Source organism: Desmodus rotundus, chromosome 1, assembly GCF_022682495.2.
Source record: "Desmodus rotundus isolate HL8 chromosome 1, HLdesRot8A.1, whole genome shotgun sequence".
NCBI lineage: Eukaryota > Metazoa > Chordata > Mammalia > Chiroptera > Phyllostomidae > Desmodus > Desmodus rotundus.
This window is the reverse complement of record NC_071387.1, coordinates 17,599,301-17,620,120: the sequence shown is the minus strand read 5'-3', so window position 1 is coordinate 17,620,120 and position 20,820 is coordinate 17,599,301. Positions and strand designations below refer to the sequence as shown.

At 39.2% G+C, this 20,820-nt stretch overlaps 1 protein-coding gene across 3 annotated transcripts in view; it reads left to right on the top strand.

The window, feature by feature from the left end:
* The window catches only part of SLC31A1 (solute carrier family 31 member 1), a 31,312-nt gene that overhangs the window by 3,506 nt on the left and 6,986 nt on the right, over positions 1-20,820 (top strand). For all 3 annotated transcript variants that reach the window (XM_045196956.3, XM_024562181.4, XM_045196957.2), the window contains exon 2: positions 19,655-19,807. In XM_045196956.3, coding sequence (XP_045052891.1) covers positions 19,655-19,807 — 153 coding nt within the window. The remainder of the gene's footprint in view (positions 1-19,654; positions 19,808-20,820) is intronic.

Genomic DNA, 20,820 nt, shown 5'->3' with positions numbered 1-20,820 from the left:
TTTTGCCATTTATTAGTCATGTAGGCCTTGGACAAGTTGCTCACTTTCCTCCTATTAAAATAGAGACAATAATAGTACCTAGTTCCTGCAGTTTATGTGAAGATTATCTGAGTTAATTCACGTAAAGCACTTAGAACAGTGCTTGGCGGGTATTAAGTTCTCAATTAATTCTGGCTGCTGCTGTTGTTTTTCTCTTATTTATACTTCATTACTTTATATAATACTTTATAAAATTATATACTTACAATAATTAGCACACTGACACAAGTTGATTTGTGAACACATACAGCTGATACCTTTTATTAGCGCCCACCTTCGCTGGAGAGGGAGAGCAGAAGTGCTGCACTCACAGTGTGGGAGAATGGCCTTGCTCCTGTGTCATCAGTTGTGTTGGTGACAAGGGTTCTGTGGGATCGCTTGCTAAGAGTATAAAACAACAATGCACAGAGGTAAGGAGGGGATTGAAATTGATGAGGAGACCAGGGCCATATTGGTCAACACCTTGACGGCCAAGGTGAAAAGTTTGTCCTTAGCTCTAAGTAACATAGTGATGTAAAAAAAAAATTCAAATGTTTTAGGAGTGTATGAAGTAAAAGTTTCCCCAGTCCATGTGAGTAGCAGCTAATTCGTTTTTCTAATAGTCCTTAGAATGTGGAGTTGTGAGGATTAAATGAGACAAGGCATGGTAAATGCTGCTTGGGACACTGGTATTAATCTGTTAAAAACTTCAGCCCCTTTGTGTTGGTGAGGAGGAATCATAATACCAGTTTTGAATTGAGAAAAATGAAGGTTCTAGACTGAATGTGACTAAAATTAAATGACTGCTCTAAACAATTTATACCATAGTCTTAAGAATCTCTGATCCTTAAGTCTATTCATCTCTTTGTTCCAGTTTGGCTCTGCTATTTATTCCTCTTTGTACCTTCTTCACCAGAACTGTTACAAAAGAGGAAAAATGATATAATTATTATTGGAAAAATAAGTGTTTACAGCTTTAACTAGTGGGAGATGTCAGATAAGTCAGTGACTAGGTGGCGGCAAGATAATTCTGCCATTTAAAGTTGGCAAGCCAGGCATCATTGGGGAAAAGGGAGGGAGGAAGGGGGCAGGTTCCTGACGCCTCCATTCCCACATGCAGCTGTTAGCGTAATAAACCCATTTTAGAAAATCAAAAGTTTTCTGTACTTTGTGACTAAGTATGAGAAGTCATCAAGAATCTGATACTTAGTACATTAAAATGAGCAGTTTATGCCAAAAGAAATCTTATAGACGGGACTGGGAAGGAAGTTCCGTTGCTTTGAGTTATATTTCATAATTTAGGTAACATCCCCGAGCAGAGGAGGGCCCATTCTTAGGAATGCAAAGCCCTGCAGAGAAGGAAAGGGTTGAGGAGGGTCCACCCTACCTCTTTTCCTTTGCACAAAGACCCCAGGCTTTTGTAAACAACCTGCTTTTGTAGCCTGAGGACATTATGTAATACATCATAACAAGATGGAAAAAAAGTGTTGCAAAAGAAATATGAGGAATGATTTGGAGGGAACTCTTAAAGAGCAAAACTCTAGCAATCAGTGAAATATTAGAGGACCTTTTTTTAGCTAGGTTGAGTCCCTTCCTAAATAAATAGTAGAATTATTATAGAACTGTGCTGAGTGTTTATATAATTTTGAAGCAATTTAGAGCATTTAGAATGCAGTTGTTCCATTTATCAGATGAAAGGCAGAGACCCCCATTCCTTTTTCCTACCTTTCTTTATGGCTTGTTATCAGCTCCCATGTAACCCTGTGCATAATCTATACCTTAGTACATCTTATATTACATTGTAATTTTTTAAAAGATTTTATATATGTACTTTTAGAGAGAGGGGAAGGGAGGGAGAAAGAGAGGGAGAGAAACAAGAATGTGTGAGAGATATATCCATCAGTTCACACACCCCCAACTGGGGACCCAGGCATCTGCCCTGATTGGGAATCGAACCAGTGGTCTTTCAGTTCTCAGACAAGCGCTCAATCCACTGAGATACACCACCAGGGCATATTTTAATTATTTATATGTATCCCTTCTCCACCAGACTGAGCTTCTTGAGGCCTGGGGCTAATTATAGTACTTTTACTCAATAGGTACACAACAAATTTGAATGAATAATGAAGAGACTGAGTTCCTTGGAGTCACACAAATAATAAGCCCCAAGAAGTAGGTCTAGAATCCAGGTCTTCTGATTCCTACCCCAGTACTTTTCCACTACACCATGCAGTTTCTGAGGTATTGAACAACTTTTCTCATTTTCATTTACCTTCTCTATGCATTTTCATTAAATCATCCTTTATTAATTAAAGGGAGAGAGAAATAAAAAAGAACAGTTAAAGTGATTTCTAGTTTCCACCTCACACCAAGTTAATTCCCAGTATTCATAGGCAAACCAACAGCACTGATCTAGGTGATTGAGACCCTATATATCTAAAGAAAAGTTTAATCGGGGTACTTTGATTATAACTTTTGTTATAACGAGTAGGCAGTTAAAGCAGTGTTTTGCCAATATGATTGGCCCTTGAACAAATGCATTTGAACTGTGTGGGTCCACTTATAATGGATTTTTTCAATAAATGTATAGTCAGCCCTCTGTATCCTCAGGTTTTGCATCTATGGCTTCAACCAACCACTGATCGAAAATAGTATTTTCCCAGTTAAGGAGGGCTTACTCTATGCGTTCTATGCCATTTTATATAAGGAACTTGAGCATCCATGCATTTTGGTATCTGCAGGGGTTTCTGGAATCAATCCTCTGCAGATACTGAGGGACAACTGTAAAGTTTGGGCGAGTCAGATGTTATACGTGGCTTTTGACTGCTCAGGGGTTGGTACCCCTAACTCTTGCATTGTTCAAGAGTCAACTGTGTATATGTATCTGACTAGCAAGTCAAACTTCTTTACATCAAACTGTAAAAGGCTGAATACTTTAAGTGACATGAAAGTGATCCCTCTATGTGAATTGGACATCTCCTTTCAGAGATTAATTTTGTCATCAAATGAGTAAGCTATTATAGATAATATTTCATACTTAATATACCTTAAGATTAAAAGGTATTTTGACATTTTATTTGATCCTCATAAACCTGCAAGATTAGCAGGGTAGGTATTTTTATATCCATTTTGCAATGAAGGAACTGGTACTTGTTGAGTTTAGGTAATTGGTTTAATGTCACATGGCTAATAACGGTAAACTTAGGTCTATTGCTCAGAGTCTTTGATAACTAATCCAGTGCTTTTTCCACTCGTACCACACCGTCTATAAAGTTCTCTGAAAACTACCTAAATCATACTAAAGCACTCAAGGTTAAAACATTGGAAATGTGTCAAGGCTACGAAAGGATCCAGTAAGAGGAGTGTAAAAGGCTACATCTCGTGATTGCTTTATTCCCGCATGTGGCTTAGTCAACAACAAAAGGTGTCAGAAAAATAGAGTATAGTAGCTGGGAGATACACTCCCTGTTGGACCTTGGCCCTTCTATCATTGCATAACTAAAGGCCCTTTTCAGTTTCTTTGTTTGTTTGCTGTAATCAAATTTGAGTTGTCCTATTTGGACAAGGCAAATAAAAGCTTTTCTAAAGCCTTTGTAAAAAAATGTAGTTGTATACTTAATCTTCTTTGTACAGAAAGGTGAGAGTGGGCAAGAGAAACGGGAGCTTCTGTGTTATTTGCCAATAAAACAGGATATGTAAAATTCAGAAATCCTTCCTGCTTAGCTGCTTCCCAGCATACCCTCTGGAGAAATGAGAGGGTTGGGGAAAGTGGTTAGCCTAATGTTACAGAAGTCTTCTACGAGAAGCAAATATTAGGGTTCAGTTAACTAAAGAGTACAATAGCATCATTATTCAATGACATGGGCCTCAGTTTTCCTATCTGTAAAATAAAGGAATTGCACTTTAAATATAATTTTTAAAAATAGGAATTATATTCATGTGGCTCAAAATTCAAAAGATACACATGGGTACGACCAGTTCTCCTAGGGATCACAATGTTGCCACTTTCTTGTGCACCTACCTCCCAGATGTAGTATAGGTGCTTACAAACAATATGTATATACTTTTTCCCTTTATTGTTTTTTTTTTTTTTTTTTTTTTTTGCAAATGAGAGCATATGGTGTGCCTGAGTCATTCATCTCATAATATACCTTGGAGATCATTCTATATCAGTATATAAGGAGCTTCCTCGTCTTGTTTATGGCAGCAAAGTATTCCATTTTATGGACATATGGTAATTTATCAGTGCTCTGTTAATGAACATTTAGGTTGTATTTTCAATATTTTGCTCTCACCGACAGTCCTGCAACAAATAACTCTGTTCTTATAACATTTCACATATGTGTCAGTGGATATTTGGAAGTGGAATTACTGACTCAAAGGGTATGTGCATCAGACTGATAATTACTGACTCTTCTAGTTCTGATAGTTTATGAGATTTTAATTGTAAGTGAACAGTGAAAGAGTTGAAGGTATCATTTTCTTGAAAACATCTTATTCAGAGACTACATCTTTTTTAAAATATATTTTCCTTCCCTCCTTCCTTCCTTCCTTCCTTCCTTCCTTTCTTCCTTTCTAGAAGGTAAGGGAGGGAGAAAAAGGGAGAGAAACATTGATTGGTTGCCTCTCACACATGCTCCAACTGGGTACTGGCTGGCATCCAAGGCATGTGCCTTGACTGGAAATTGAACCAGTGACCTTTTGCTTTGCAGGACGACACCCAACCAACTGAGCCATGCTGGCCAGTTTTAAATAAAGGTGCCATGTTATGGCTTAGAATTAAGGGACAGAATTACTACCCCTTACCTATTTTTAAGAAACTAAAATGTAGGAAAGATAAGATAGACAAAAATGATATATCATATTTCTATTTCAAGATGGCATTTTGAGCACATCTCTTCCCCAAATCCTAATGAAATGACTATAGAAATATAAAAATAAGGAAAAGTATGATATTTTGATTTATAATAAAAATAAATATTTAGTCTTCATCCCATTTCTAGCACAGAGCTCCTAAAACTTTTGGAATTTCCTAAGTAAAGGGAACAATAAAGGTGTCTTTTTTAATTGTGTCTTTGGTTCAGGACCTCACCCTATATATCTCTTCCTTCATCTGGCTGTTGATTTTTATACTTTAATGTCCTTTATAATGAATTGGGAATCTAGAGAGTAAGTGGGTTTCCTGAGTTCTGTGAGCCACTCTAGAAAATTAATAGAACCCAAGGAGAGGGGTCATGGGAACCTCTGATTGGTAACCAAGTTGGTCAGAAGCAAGGGTTACAACCTGGGGTTATTAGAATAGGCCTCTGAAGTGAAGGGCAGTCTTGTGGATCTGAGCCCACAGAGCCTCTGGAATCTGATGTTATCTCCGGGTAGACAGTGTCAGAATTGCATTGAATTGTAGACACCTAGCTGGTTTGCAGAATGGGTTCGTGGTGGAGAAACAACCTACCCCCATAAAAAAGCATCTCTTATAATCAGAAAAGAGGGAAAGAGAAGCCTAAACTTTGAGACGCTGCAAAGAAAATAGATGCAGATTGGAAGCAAATAGCTAACCACCTGGTACAACATAGGTAAAGGATGTCCCAGCCTGTGAGGTTATGTGGATAGGATGCACTGGCACACCCTCAAAACTCCCAAATTGAGAACCGAAGAGGTTAGAAAGAAAGGTTGGCTAGCTATGAAGTAATGGCTGAAGGACAAGTCAAATTGTACCTATGCCAAGTTTAGAAAGAACAGCAGATTAAAAGTAATGATAATGAATATTCATTGAGGGCTTACTGTGCTTAGGCCCAGTGCTAAGTGATTAGATACACACTGTCATAAAGTAGTAGTTGCTATTGTCATCCCTGTTTTAGAGGACACTATCTTTGCCCTCTTAACCACTGTGCTGTCTCCTCATAATAATCCTTCAAAAAATCCTATGAGGTAGGCTACTTTTATTATCCTGATTTTAGAGCTGAGACAGATTAAATAATTTGCCCAAGGGCCCACAACCAGTAGGTACAGTTTGACCAGTTAGAGAATGAGAATGGCTCCATGTGTACTGGGAAAGTTGCCATAAAGAAGAAATGGGAAATGCCTTTTCTGCCCACAACTTCCTGCTCATGTTTTTCTTTGTTTGTTTGTTGGTTGGTTTTTGGTGTCCTATTCAGGATCTCCATCTGAAGTCCCGATCTCAAAAAGGCAGGAGTTGATAGTTAGGAACAGACCTTTAAATACTAAACTGGGAACAAATCTTTGATCTTTTTTTCTTTCATTTTTTTAATCCTCACCCGAGGATATATTTTTATTGATTTTAGAGAGAGAAGAAGAGAGTGAGAGAGAGATAAAAGAAAACATCAATTGGTTACTTCCCATAAGGCTCAGACTGGACCGAGGATCAAACCCGCATCCTTTTTGGTATACAGGACGATGCTCCAACTGAGCCAGCAGGCCAGGGCACAAATCTTAACTTTATTAATCATGTTGGAAACTAACATCCAACAGTTTATTTATACAAAACAGTGTGTTTCCTGTTTGATGTTTATCTTTCTAGTAGTTCAGCTCCTGTATTTTACAACTAATCTAAAAAAATAAAACTGCAGAAAATAGATAATTTCCCCTTCATCTGGAACTCAAGAGATTTTATTCACACAGTGGGTGGAAAAACCTCTCGCAAATCCCAAAGATGAACCATTGGCGATTCAGTGTTAGTCCAGGTGGGTGGTTGATGATTAGGCCGTGGTATGTGTAAACTGTGAGAGAGACTATGCTAGCTTTGTGCCCTGTTGGAATACCAAGGTGTTTTATTTAGATTCTAGTTAAATCTTGACTTTTTTCTTTCCTATTTTTTTAAGCTCTTACTTGTTAAACATTCAATGCTTAGATTCTTTGTACTATATATCTATGTTGTACATATTTTTAATGCAGAACTGGAGTTCTCAAATTTTTGAGTGCATAAGAATTGCCTATATAGCTTGGTAAGTGTCTAGATTCTTAGGCCCCAGTCCCCAAGAGGAGATGCAGCAGTCTGGAGTGGGGTCCACACCTTTTACTTTAAGCTAAATGGGACATCTCAAATAATTCTGATATCAGGCCATCCTTGGACCACACTTTGAGCAGCCCTTCAATTGGGAGGAAAGTGATTAGTATCTATTATTTACAATGTATGTTGTTAATGTGCTGGTCACCTTCATATGTATTTTTTAATATTTCATGTCCAAAATATTGTGAAATGTTACTACCCTAGTTTTATGTCTATGTATTGTCCCCACAAAGTCTTAGCGACTTGTTCTGGGTTCCAAAGATGGCACAGCCTGTTGACAGCCAGCAGCCTGGCTCCAAACACCAGGAGGGCTCCTGCCCTTTCTGCTTTGGCACGGTATCCCTCAGTAGAGGCAATTATTTAAGTTTGGTAATTTGGAATTTTTTTGGAAAGTGATATGAACAGTACGCTCTGAACAGTGTTTGGTAAATAAGTGTTAAGCCACTGAAATGTTAGAATGTCTAAAGCTTATCAACTAATATTTGGAATGTGCTTAGAAAAGACAAGTATGCATTTGTTTCTCATTAAAACATATTATACACACCTAAACTTTTCTTGTTGAGAAGGTCCAAAAGATGAATTACTATCTCTTCACTAAGGAAACTGTGACCATAAAAATGAAGTTACCTAATGTTTTGGAAAACCCAGGCTAGAACCAAAATTTCCTGATTTCTAGTCTTATGTCCTTTCAAACTGTAGTAATGATAAAGGTTAAGGTGGGCTTCAAATCACGTTACCTGAGAATGATCCAGAAGACCATTGAATCAATGGTTGGAAGTGATGACTCTTTGTGAAAATATTCAGCATTTGAAGGTTCATAAAGAGACATAATAATCAGAAGTGATGTGGTATTTTAAAGGAGTAAAATAAATGGTTACCTTTTTATGAGTTATTGTGTTTCTGACACTGAAAATATATGGCAGAATGGCATTTGGGGTTTTTTGTGAATTTTAACAAAGTGCTGAAATGTGGCCTGGCACTTGGGCTACATGGAAGTCCATTCTCACTTAGAGCTACATCGAGGTGGAGCAGCCAAGAACACCGCAGGTAACAGCGTTAGCACAGATTGTATGCCTTAACATGGTATAAAGCACTGCAGGACGCAGCTACGCTGGAGGTAGGTAACAAGTAGGTTTAGCTCCTCCCGGACAACTTAATGGGCAAGGACTTGGTAGACTTGACAGGACACACTTGGATAACTTGACATTGATTTACCTAACATGTGGGGACTGTCCACTTGTGCCTCCCAGTAGAAATTGGTCTTCATTTCTTTCTAAGCTTCTCTCAAAACTACAACTGTTTCCTTATCTCAGTTTTTTTGGGTTGCCCCCAAAAAGCAAAATAGCTAACTCTGTGTTAAGAGATGGGGGCGCAATATGATCGGATGCAAGTACCAGGATTCAAGTAATAGAAAGAGCAATGCATTTGAGGTCAGAATCTGGATTCTAATTGCACATTTTTGCTAGACTGACTGCCGCATGACCTCAGCTGGTCAGCTAACCATCTGTACCTCAATTTTCCATCTGTGAAATGAATAGTCATTCTTGTTTAATCCAGGCCTGTCCTTCAAGTACAGTTAGGTTTGGAAACATACTACATTGTTGTAGCTCAGCAGAAAAACCTGAGAATATGCCACAAAAGTAAATGAAGTTACTATTGGACCCAGACTTAGAATCAATCAACAAATACTTGTTGGTTACCCATCTAAAAGATCTGTTAGAGTGCACATAGCCTTAACCTGAGCCTTGCAATGCATTCTGTAAACATGTTGTGTTTTTCTTCAGCCTCATTATCGAGTACTCACAGAGAACAGTAATAATAATGCTTTTACATATGTCATGTGGTTTTTTTCTCTCTCAGTATTTCTTCCCTTTCCTTATATTACTTGAATGATATAACAACCCTGAAGGAAAATAAGACAGGTACCGTCTCCATGTTTCTCTGAGTTTTGGATGAGACTCAGAGATCAAAAGTGGTTTTCTATGAGGTGGGGTGACTGCGCCCCCAGGGGAATTTTGGCAATGTCTGGAGATGTTTTTGGTGGTCACAATTGGGATGGTGCTATTGGCATTTAGTGAGTAAAGGCCAGGGATACTGTTAAACATCCTGCAACGCACAGGCTAGCTCATACAACAAAGAAATATCCAGCCCCAAATGTCAGTGATGCCAGAATTGAGAAACTCTGACACAAGTGTTTTTACCCAGCAGAATACAGAGTTATAGAGTTGAAGGGACCAGCATCCAGATCTTAGAGTCAGTCTAGTGTTCTCCACTGAACCTAAAACAGGGAGTCACATAAATTCTGGATTCATTGCTAATAATTGGGGAGGTATGAATGAAAAGTGAGGTTTGTTGATACTACTGTTGAAGGTTTCCATGTATAGTACAGATTGTATAATCTAATAAAAATCTATTGAGCATTTGCTTTGTGTCTTAGAGTTTACTGTCCATGTTCCACAGGGAGTTTAGTCTGCTTTCCTCATATTCTTTTTATTTATTGAGCAACTAACTACCAAATTTGAGTAATTTTCCCAAGTGCTATTGAACTTTGGGTACAGCCCCTTTAGCAACCTCTATACATAGTACCTACTGCCACTCTAAAGACCCACGGAACTTTTATAGGGAATATCACCAGGACACTCTGCTGGAGATTAGCAGAGCCAGGAGTTAACACCAGCTGCCGCCGTACTCGTGCTCTTAACAATATTCTGTAAGCTGAACTCTCACCTGTCAAGGGTTGCCTGTGACTTTAGAAGCTCTTACAATCCAGGATAGTTCTTATACAATATTCCTCAGTTTTGCCTTCCAACTATTTTATAACCCAGAAGTTAGAAGGTTCTCCTAGTCCTCCTAAAGCTTTAACAGAAGTCTTTTTGGATTCTGGAAATTAAAGGAGTATAGCCTCTAGCTCTGAAAGTTTTGTTTTTTCCCTTCTGAGTCCTATTCACAGAAGAGCTTGAATAGGAAATATTAGGGAAGAAGAGATAAAGGCCAGTTATGCTATATAGCAGCCAAAGTACTAAGATACAAGCTAATCACATCACTTCCCTGCTTATTGCCCGTAATTAGCTTCCAGTTGCCCTTGGAATAAAATTTAGTCTCCCGAAGATGATCTTTAAACCCTTCTTAATTGATACCTGTTCTGCTCCCTCTTCTTCCTCATTGGCCTCTCTTCCTCTAAATGTGTTCCGTTCATTCTGACTTTAAATACCCTAGATTCTTTTCTTGCCTCAGGGATGCTGCACCCTGCCCTTCTCTACCCAACTCCAGTGATTTATCTGTCTGTTTAAATGTTACCTCCACAGGGCTTCTCTCTTTCTCTCTTCCCCTGCCCCCTCCATACAAATCAGCTCTTTCACTCTCTTTCTCTACCACAGTACTGGGTTTACCCCTTCATGCCACTTACCACAACTTGTAATGATGTATACCTACACATACTTACTTTTTTACATGTTGAATGACTTTCCTCTAGATTAAGCTCTGCAAAGGCAAGAGTCCTGTTTTTTTTGTACCTGGCTCCTTTTAAGTAAATATGGAAACCTTGGTAGATTTTATAAGAATTAAATACTTTTTTTAAAAAAGAATTTATTTATCTTCTTAGAGAGAGGGGAAGGGAGGGGGAAGGGGAGAGAAACATCAATCGATTGCCTCTCACACGCTCCTCACTGGGGACTCCAGGGACCTTTCAGTTCACAGGCCATTGCTCAGCCCACCGAGCCTAACCAGCCAGGGCAGAATTAAATACTTTTTTGAATGAATGAATATTTGTTGAGTGTTCTTCTAGATGTAGTAAGGAGGTAGAAATTAGTTACTTGCCTTCCAGGAACTTGCTATATATTATAGATGTATGGCACTTTTTGTCTTGTAGTTTAAGAAGTCAAAATTTCCATAAGAGAAGACTGCTAGGGAAATCTAGAAAAAAGAGATTTCTTCTGTCAGGAATTCCAGGTAAACTCATGGAAAGGTAGCATTTTTAACCAAGCCTTAAAGAATGAGCTCGACTGTAAACTCAGAAGAGCAAGGGCCATGTTTTAACTTTACTCCAACTCTCACACATTTAAAGTGCACAGTCAATGTTGAATAAGTAATGGCGGGATTAGACAGGAAGTGGTGAGGGAGAGGGGAAGGAATCACAAATTACAGGGAGTGACACAAGCCAAAGAGGCATACAAGTGTCAAAGTGCTACATTTATCCAGGAGAAGCGAGTAAATCTGTTTCAGTGGAAGTGTGAATATTTGGGGGGGGGGGGGGGCCCAGTGGAATATTTGAATGTGAAGAGGATTAGATTAAAACAAGGTTGGAAAAGGAAATCTGTAATGGGTAGAGACGGAAATGCCAGATGGTATAAAATAAGTTTATCAGTATCAGAAGTTGGATGTGAGGTGGTTAGGTTACTCATTGCAGACAGAAATTAGTTTCTGGGAGGCAGCCTAAAATGCAAATTAAACTTAAGAAATACATGCAAATGGTACCTGGAGTACAAATACTAGTTTAGCTTGGGATACTGGTTCTACTGGCAACATCAGCACCATCACATAGCAAGATTCAGATTCCTGTATGTGGTTTGACTGGAGAGAAAGACATCCAAGAGGATACTTTGGCGGTTGTCTGCAGTTGATGACAATGAGAAGGAATTTTGGAGAAATACCTCCATTCAACTATTGCTCCAACCTTTTCTCAATGCTGTTCCATCAGTGTGATGACAAAAATAGGCACAGATTGAAAAGATCATAGAAACATTTCAGGGTATTTTGTGAGACTAATCCAGTTGGAGTGATTGGGAAAGGCAAAAAGTGATGTGAATGTTCAGAGGTCTTAGAACTAGACATGGAAGGGGGAGGAGGATTTGGTGCCTTGGAGATTGTGAGGATGGGTGTTCCAGAATGAAGAAACAGTGTGAGCAAAGATACCAGGCGGAGAAGTGTGGGCTATGTCCTAGGAACTGCAGAAACTTTGGCAATCGGACTTAGTTGGCTGGAACGCGAAGTACATGTAGGCAGAAAGGTAGGTGGGGACCTTTGTTTTAGATATTTGTGCTCTCCGAACAAGGATGTTAGTAGACATTGGGAAGGTTACTAGGCAGTGGAGTTTTTTGAGCAGATAAGTAGAGCTATGCCTTAGCTAAATTAATTTGTCACTGATGTATCATATAGGATGAACAGAGGGCAGCGGTACTGTTAGCCAAACCTATGTTTGTAATAGAGCTGCTGATGGTGAAAACCGGAGGCAGGCTGGATGAATCTTCTGATTTACTTGGGATCAGGAAAAGTGACCAAATTTGTGACATTTACACATACAAAATCGTGGCATTGGGTTAAGAGTAAGGCAGGTTTAATAAAAAATAAGTTCTGGGCCTGGAATCAGGATGCGTAGGTTCTAGCCAGGGTACCTCGACAGCTTTCTAGTATAACGTTGAACAGGTTGCTTAAGCTCTCTGTGCCTTGGTTCCTTGAGATACTATGAGGGAAAAAAATGAGATAATAGAGTTGGATTTACAGGAAGGAAATGCTGTTGTTTCATACCATGCCATTTGTTCAGGTTCCATGCAATTATTCATTTGGTAGGTGTACAGAATGAAAACATTTTAGGTTAATTTTATCTTACAATTTGCTCTGTTTTCTCTACTGTCCTTTTATGTGGCCCTTGTCAAGGTCTAGTGCCCTGGAGACGTGATTTATATAAAGGGTCTGGATTTGGCATTTCAGACCACTTAACGGCCAATAACAGACAGTGTATTCTCTTCCTTTCTTCCACTTTAGAAACATGTATGAGTTTTGTTTTGTTTTGTTTTAGATTCCTCATATTTATAACAATACAAATATTTGATAAAAGTATTTTAAAGACAGATTAGACCAAAACATGTAAATCTTAGATTCTCCCAAGAGCTTTGTGGTTTTATGCTGTAGGCGTCTGTGAAGTGAACAGGTAGAACTAGATGAATTTGTAATAATACTCTTCGAACTTTTTTAAGAAGTTCAGTTTGTCTGTGTTGCTTTTATATCAACTACACTTTGCTGCTTCTTGATACAGAGCTACTGAATAGTCTCTAAGCATAGCTGTCAAATACTATGATACAGCATTTCAGACTCACTGAAGTTTGCCCAGTGTGTCATTGTCAGATTAAGGGATACTTTCTGTTTTTCTGTCTAAGTTGCCGAAGGAGAAATGCAGAGAAAAGTAATTTATTTCAGAAAATACTGTAATCTGTTACTGTGTGCAGGGTGTTAGAAAAAGCAGGAGAGATTCATTAATAAATAAAATGGTCCTTATAGAATTTACAATCTAATAGTACGGGTAGGGACAGAGAAGTATTCTGTTCTGGAAGCTAAACTGAAAAAAAAAATGTAGAATTAAGTTTTAGCTCTGGGTGGAACTTTATTAATCATTTTCTACAGGTAAGGAAAATGATGCTCTAACATATAAAATGGCTTTCCCATTGTAATATCTATTATGTGCATCTATTTCACATTTAAACTAGTTGTCTGTCTTTTGTGTTTTGTTCCTTGAATGATAATAGTATGGTCCATTCACGTTTGCCCACAAGGCATAGGTGATCTAGAAATTGGACAAGGCACATTTAAAAAATTAAGTTTGTCTTTTGCATGCTTCCTCTTGAAAATGACAGCCCTCCATGGTTGTATAATTCTCCTTGTAGTCAGTTCCTCCGGGTCCTGTCATGCCCCAACAGGTTTCTCATCTTCTTTGCTCAGCCTCAGCAGCTTAGCTTACTAAGATGAAGTGGAGATGTGGAAAGGTGAAATTTATGGTAGAAGGGGATGACCTTGAACCAGTATCTGGAAACACAGTATTGATCAGAATTAAATCACAGGCTTGCTTTCTGTCTTCCATAGATAGTTAGAATAATATTCTCTGGGAAGCCCCTGAGTTATTGTCCTTTTTACTAAAATAGATACTCTTAGCCAAGAATTTCTGAGTAAAAGGGCTACTCCCACTAATTCATAGCTGCTCTTTTATTGTTCTAAAAACTTGTCAGTCCATGCAGCATTTCTTGTTTGCCTAGGTCACTGTCCACTCATAAATGAAGGCTCTCTTAAGTTTTAAGTGCAACTGCTTGAATTAGTTCTCCTCTTTATGTCTCTGGAAGTTGGTTACTTTTGATGCAGCCCATTAGTTTGATGCATGAGTAATTCAACCACATAGACTCTGCTGAGTATGCAGACTGAGCATAGTTTGGTTTCTTCCATGAAAAGTACTTTCAGGGAATCCTGTGCATATTACCTAAAGTAGTAGAGCTCATTTTAGTATATGGTGAAGAAAGAGAAAATAATATTGAAATATGCAAATAATCACTAAATTAATTCCTCACCAGTTCTATCAATAACTTTCTTAGCTCAACCACAACCATGAAGAAAAGCAGTAAAAATTTGTTGTAGATGACCCCTTGGAATTATTTTTATTATCAACAAAGACAAAAAGTTAGAAGGGAAAATAGTAGCCTTTGTTTAGTAAAGAATTTTTAAAAGGAGAAGATCTAAGCTTTTCTTTTGGCAGTTATTCTCTTGAGCCTATTTTTAAACCTATTATTGTAGCAGTATCCTAACAACTCCCATTACCTGCCATATTTAATCTGGGTGTGTGTGTGTGTACAATTTTAAGGTCTTTTATATTTTTTTCTTTTGACCTGAACTACTTTCTATCTACTTCTTTTTTTCTTTTTTTTAAAGTATATTTTATTGATTATGCTATTATAATTGTCCCATTTTTTCTCTACTTTATTCCCCTCCACCCTGTACCTCCCCAACGAGCATCCCCCCAAACCCACCCATAGTTCATGTCCCTGGATTGTACATATAAGTTCTTTGGCTTCTCCATTTCCTATACTATTCTTAACCTCCCCCCGTCTATTTTATACCTACCATTTATGCCTCTTATTCCCTGTACTTTTCCCCAGTCACCCCCACCACCTCCCCACTGATAACCCTCCATGTGATCCCCATTTCTGTGATTCTGTTCCTGTGGTAGTTGTTTGCTTAGTTTGTTTTGGGTTTTGTTTTAGGTTCAGTTGTTGCTTTTGTGAGTTTGTTATCATTTTACTGTTCATAGTTTTGATCTTCTTTTTCTTAGATAAGTCCCTTGAACATTTCATATAATAAGAGCTTGGTGATGATGAACTCCATTAACTTATCTGGGAAGCACTTTATCTGCCCTTCCATTCTAAATGATAGCTTTGCTGGATAGAGTCATCTTGGATGTAGGTCCTTGCCTTTCATGACTTGGAATACTTCTTTCCAGCCCCTTCTTGCCTGCAAGGTTTCTTTTGAGAAATCAGCTGAGAGTCTTATGGGAACTCCTTTATAGGTAACTGTCTCCTTTTCTCTTGCTGCTTTTAAGATTCTCTTCTTCTCTTTAATCTTGGGTAATGTAATTATGATGTGCCTTGGTGTGTGCTTCCTTGGGTCCAACATCTTTGGGACTCTTTGGAATTCCTGGAAGTCTATATTTCCTTTGCCAGATTGGGGAAGTTCTCCTTCATTGTTTTTTCAAGTAAGCTTTCAATTTCTTGCTCTTCCTATTCTCTTTCCAGCACCCCTATAATTCAGATGTTGGAGCATTTAAAGTTGTCCTGGAAGTTCCTAAGCCTCTCCTCATTTTTTTGAATTCTTGTTTCTTCATTCTGTTCTGGTTGAATGTTAATTTCTTCCTTCTGGTCCAAATTGTTGATTTGAGTCCCAGTTTCCCACCTGTCACTGTTGGGTCCCTATACATTTTCCTTTTTTCACTTTTCATTGCCTTCACTTCTTCCTCCATTTTGTAACCATACTCAGCCATTTCTGTGAGCATCCTGATTACCAGTGTTTTGAACTCTGCATCTGATAGGTTGGCTATCTACCTGTTCATTGCTTAGTTCTATTTTTGGAGCTTTGATCTGTTCTTTTATTTGGGCCATATTTCTTCGCCTCTGCACACCTGATACATTGTAAGAGGCAGAGCCTTAGGTATTTGCCAGGGCAGGGCAACCCACATCTCTGTCTTTTGGCACAGTCTGGATGAAAGTTTCTCTTAACCCTTGGTTGTCGGACTTCCATACAGTTCAATTTTCTGGCAGTTGTGGTTATTTTTTGTTTTTAAATTTGTTGTTGTCCTTCTTTGGGTTGTGCAAGGAGGCAAAGTATCTACCTACACCTCCACCTTGGTCAGAAGTCCCTACTTCTACTACATCTCTTTGTTTTTGATATGGCAGAACTTTTGGAATTCTAAATGTTTGCCAGTTCTGGCTGAGAGCCTGTGTAAGCCTTCATTACTAATATCCTTTGTGAATGAAATTGGGAAAATTAAGTATCCTCATGATAACTGCACCTCAAGAAGGACACAGGTCAAGGAAAGGAAGCTAGAATATCCAAAGGGTTACATGGTTATACAAAGAGTTTCTACCAGTCACATTTCTGCCAATCGATTTGGAATAGGAAGGGGAGGTCAGGGCCTACGGGATGAGTAGAACAACATCACAACGTTCAGGGGGAAGAGTCTTCCCAGTATTTATTCACCAAATTATATTTCCTGCTCCTATTTACTGGGAGCTACTACATTTTTTCTAAACAACTCCAGTATATTAGCCTAGAATGCCAAGTTATGGAGAGATACCTAAGCCCTATTTATTGTTGCATTTATTATTTTAAGGTCTCCCCTTTATTCCTACATCTCCTTTACCTCCTCACTCCCCAAAAGGACAATGTAAGTGTGGAATTCATAAAGCTATCGAGAGTTGTAAAGTGCATCCATGGAAGCACTTGAAACAAAGCCAGAGCTCTTTCTCAATATATCTACTGTCTCCATACAGGTCATCAAAAGGCAGGATTAGTCCTTTTAAACTGGTTGCTTGATCATGTGAGCATAGTCCATAAGCATGAATCCCTGTTTATGGTAGTTTACTATCTTTGACCTTGAATTTCCCTTATCTGTTTGCCAAAAGCTATGTCACCAGTCATAAATAATGATTGCAGAAAGCAGAAGCACAACTACATAGATTTCCCTTTGTTTAATGTTTTTACAAATCTAAGAAGGAACATGACCCTAATCGTTTTAAGAATAAAAACTTTCTTCTTTATCCTCCTTATCATGGAAGTCAGGAAAGACTGTAAGCAGTCTCTGAAAGAATTGTCTGAAGCTCCAGATTACAACTGTCTGAGCTGGAGAAGAGGGCCCGTGCGGCAGGTGTAGGACCCTGTCTGTGTAATCTTTCTGTGCGGTCTAACCTCCACAGTCCCTGTGGATTATCCTGTCTTACCCATCATTGTGCAATACCAGGGAAATAAAAGTAAGGTCAGTGCTAAGACTCAGAAAAGGCATCAGAATTTAGCCTTTTTGCTCATTCCCTAACTTCTGCCCATAAATTTATGTTTATTTTGCTAGAGATGCTAGATTTTATAAAGAATCTGGCCCTCTAGTTAAGCTGTACAAGGTGTCTGGGTTGGGGGGGAAGGGTTGGCAGTAATAGAGGAAACTTCTTTTTCATGATCCTCAAAAGTAGACCCTTGAATACAAGAAAGTTTTGAAAACTGTTTGTATAAATACTACACCGTACTTATTAAGTGGGGGAAAGGGGAAAGCAGAAAGAAATGCAGAGGCATGGATACATGGAACAGACCAGGGGAGGTGGGTGGGTGGGGACTGAGTAAAAGTAGGTGAAGGGATTAGCCAAAAAACTTATGCATAACACATAGATGCAGACAGCAGTGTGGTGGTGGCCAGAGGGAAAGGAGGGCCGGGGTGAGGTGGAAGCTTGCAAAGGTGGGGAGGAGGGGAAATGACATCGTAATAGTGTTAATGATAAAAATAAAGTTCAGCCCTGACTGGTGTGTCTCACTGGGTTGGGTGCCGGCCTGTGAACTTAAAGGTTGCAGGTTCAATTCTGGGTCAGGGCACATGACTGGGTTGTGGGCCAGGTCCCCATTTGGGAGCATGCAAGTGGCAACCGATGTTCCTCTCCCTCTCTTTCTCCCTCCCTTTCCCCTCTCTCTAAAATCTTTTTAAAAAAATAAAGTTCAAAAAAAGAAAGAACTGCAAAGCTGTATGACATTCAATGTCAGATGTGCCATTTCATTTCCCATATGTAATAGTATTAAGGGCAATAGAAGCAAGCTGGCATATTGCCAACTTCAGACAAGATAAATGTCCTCCTTGGATTCTGTTAGAGAAAACTAGTTTGACTGAATGGGCAAAAATGGAAATGGAAATACAGTATTCCTAATCTTTCCATCTAGTTATAAAAACTTGGTAAATAAAATATTGTAGGTAGCCTTAGCTGGTGTGGCTCAGTGGGTTGAGTGCCAGCCTGCAAACAAAAAGGTCACTGGTTCCATTACCAGTTAGGGCTCACATGCCTGGGTTTTGGGCCAGGTCCCTGGTAGGGGTCGTATGAGATGCAGCCAATGGATGTTTCTCTCATACATCATGTTTCTCTCCCTCTTTCTCCCTGCCCCCTGAAAATAAATAATTTTTTTTAAGTATGCTTTCTCTGTACCTCTTTATCATGCAATGTTATATTACCCTGTTTATTTCCTTCACAGCACTAATCACACCATGAAATTGTTTTGTTTACTTAATTGTTTCTCTATCAGATACCTTGTTTGTCTTATTGGCTTAAAATACTAGCACTTAGCTCAGAGTTTGGCACATAGTAGGAGCTTTGTAAATATTGATCGATTGAATGATAATGAGTGACACATTCAGGCTCATGAACAGGACTACCTCCTTGGAATTTCTGATGCACACTTTCCTTCACCACCTGGAGTTGAGGAACACAAAAAAGAGAACCTATCAACACCTCCCTTCTCTGCCATCCTCAACTTCCAACTTCCCACCCCCCACCCCCTCCCCAGCTGCAGGAGTTTTCGCTCCTTGGTTTATGATACCAGATGGACTTTTGCAGTAAAGCCGTGATGTGGTAGTAAAGATAACAAGGCTGAATGTGCCATTGTCTAGACTTAATTTAATGTAGAATGGCCAATTTATTTATAATTTGTTTTCAGTGTTTTTAACTCTTATGCCCAGCCAGGATGGAAATTGTATCTAAATTCTGAGCACACTGATTGCCTAAGGCAGCAGTAGACCTTTTCTTCAAATTTAAATTAGCTGAAGCCTGGTTGTCCTGTATGTGAATATGTGTTCTTAATATCCTGAGTGAACACAGGCCATCCCATTAGGTGAATTATCTGAAGTGCTTGCTGTTTATCTACTGACATTTATGATTAGAAAGCCCAAGAGCAGTTAAATTTCATTAATGACATTGATTTGTCCATTATTACAAAAATTGTCTGCTTCCTGCAACCCAAAGAAACTACTTTTATTCTCCTTATCTTGTATTTAAATTTGAACACACATTGAATATATCTATTAAAGGAATGATTCTACAAAATAAGGGTTAGATTTCTGAAACCCAAAGTGCAAATCCTTTCTGCCAGTCTCCAGAGATGACCCCTGTGAGCACAATAACTTTTCTCTCCATCTCTAGAGCATAAAAAATAATTCTGAGTAAAGACGCTAGGAGAGCGTTCATTCACTGGGTGATGTCCCACACAGACCTAAGTATTTATCAATAATCAAGATTTTAATATCTTTAAGTTATTATATATAATCCTTTTTCTTAGACTCTTCTGCTGACTCTCAACTTTGACTGGAAAATGGACCATTCCCACCATATGGGGATGAACCCTATGGACAACAGCAGTGCTGGCCACCACCACCCGGACACGTCCGCCTCCCACTCCCATGGAGGGGGGGACAGCAACATGATGATGATGGTGAGTCCATGGGAGAGGGCCCAGGACTCTCTCACACACGTGGGTAATAGAAATAATTGAATTTTAGGCCTAGAAAGTTGTTATTTAAAGGTCGATTTACCTGTGAGGAAAAACTAAGGTAGACCCAGATAAGTGATTTGCCCAAGATCACATGGTGGGTTAATTACAAAGCCACAGCAGAAACAATATTTCCAGGGTCCTTTCTTCTGTACTCCTCCTTTCTTTCAAAAGAGACCCTTTTCTGAATTAAGTTCTGGTCTTCGTGCTTTGTGTAGAAAAGAGAAAAAGACAGAAGTTGGTGGTAGGGATGAAGGAGAGTACTTGTGGAGAGTGCCTGTGGTGGTAATGTTACAGAACCCCACCAAGAAGAGTGACTCCCAATGCAGGGGCTTGGGGAAAAAGGAGAGGGCTTGTTTATTTAATGGTTATACAGACTTAGAATAATGGCAGATTTCTGCCATTATGTCCCACTCCCTTTAAAGCACCCAAAAAACACATAATCCTGCCTCCTTCTGCCAAGCCGGGCCTGTTTCAGAATACGCCAGTCAGAGGTACACCATCTTTCAGAAAAGCAGAAGTCTGCAGCTCAGCATTCCTGATCACAGTTCAGTCCAGCTCCAAGCATGCCTCACGAGTCAGTGCTTGGCTTGGTGGTCCCTGCACAGCTCCATGAGCTCTGCTGCCGTCTTCTTCAGGGGCAGGCTTCCCAGCAGATTTCTTCTTTCTTACTCCAGACCTCATGGCATTTTCTTACTTACACACCAGGCCTCGTGGCAAACTCCCGTGCCTCTTTTAGCCTGCCCTTATTTATATGCTTGGCCTGGAACTTCCTGTGACCTCATGCCTAACCCCTCCTATGATGTGTTAGCATCTGCTATTTTTGCCAGTTCCCAGTACCTTTTACTTTCTTTCAGCTGCCATCTTTAGTCAGGGCAAGAGTTCCCCATGACACAGGAGCATCCACCTCCCCTGGCTATGTCATGAGTCACTATACTTATAAAGTCACATACACC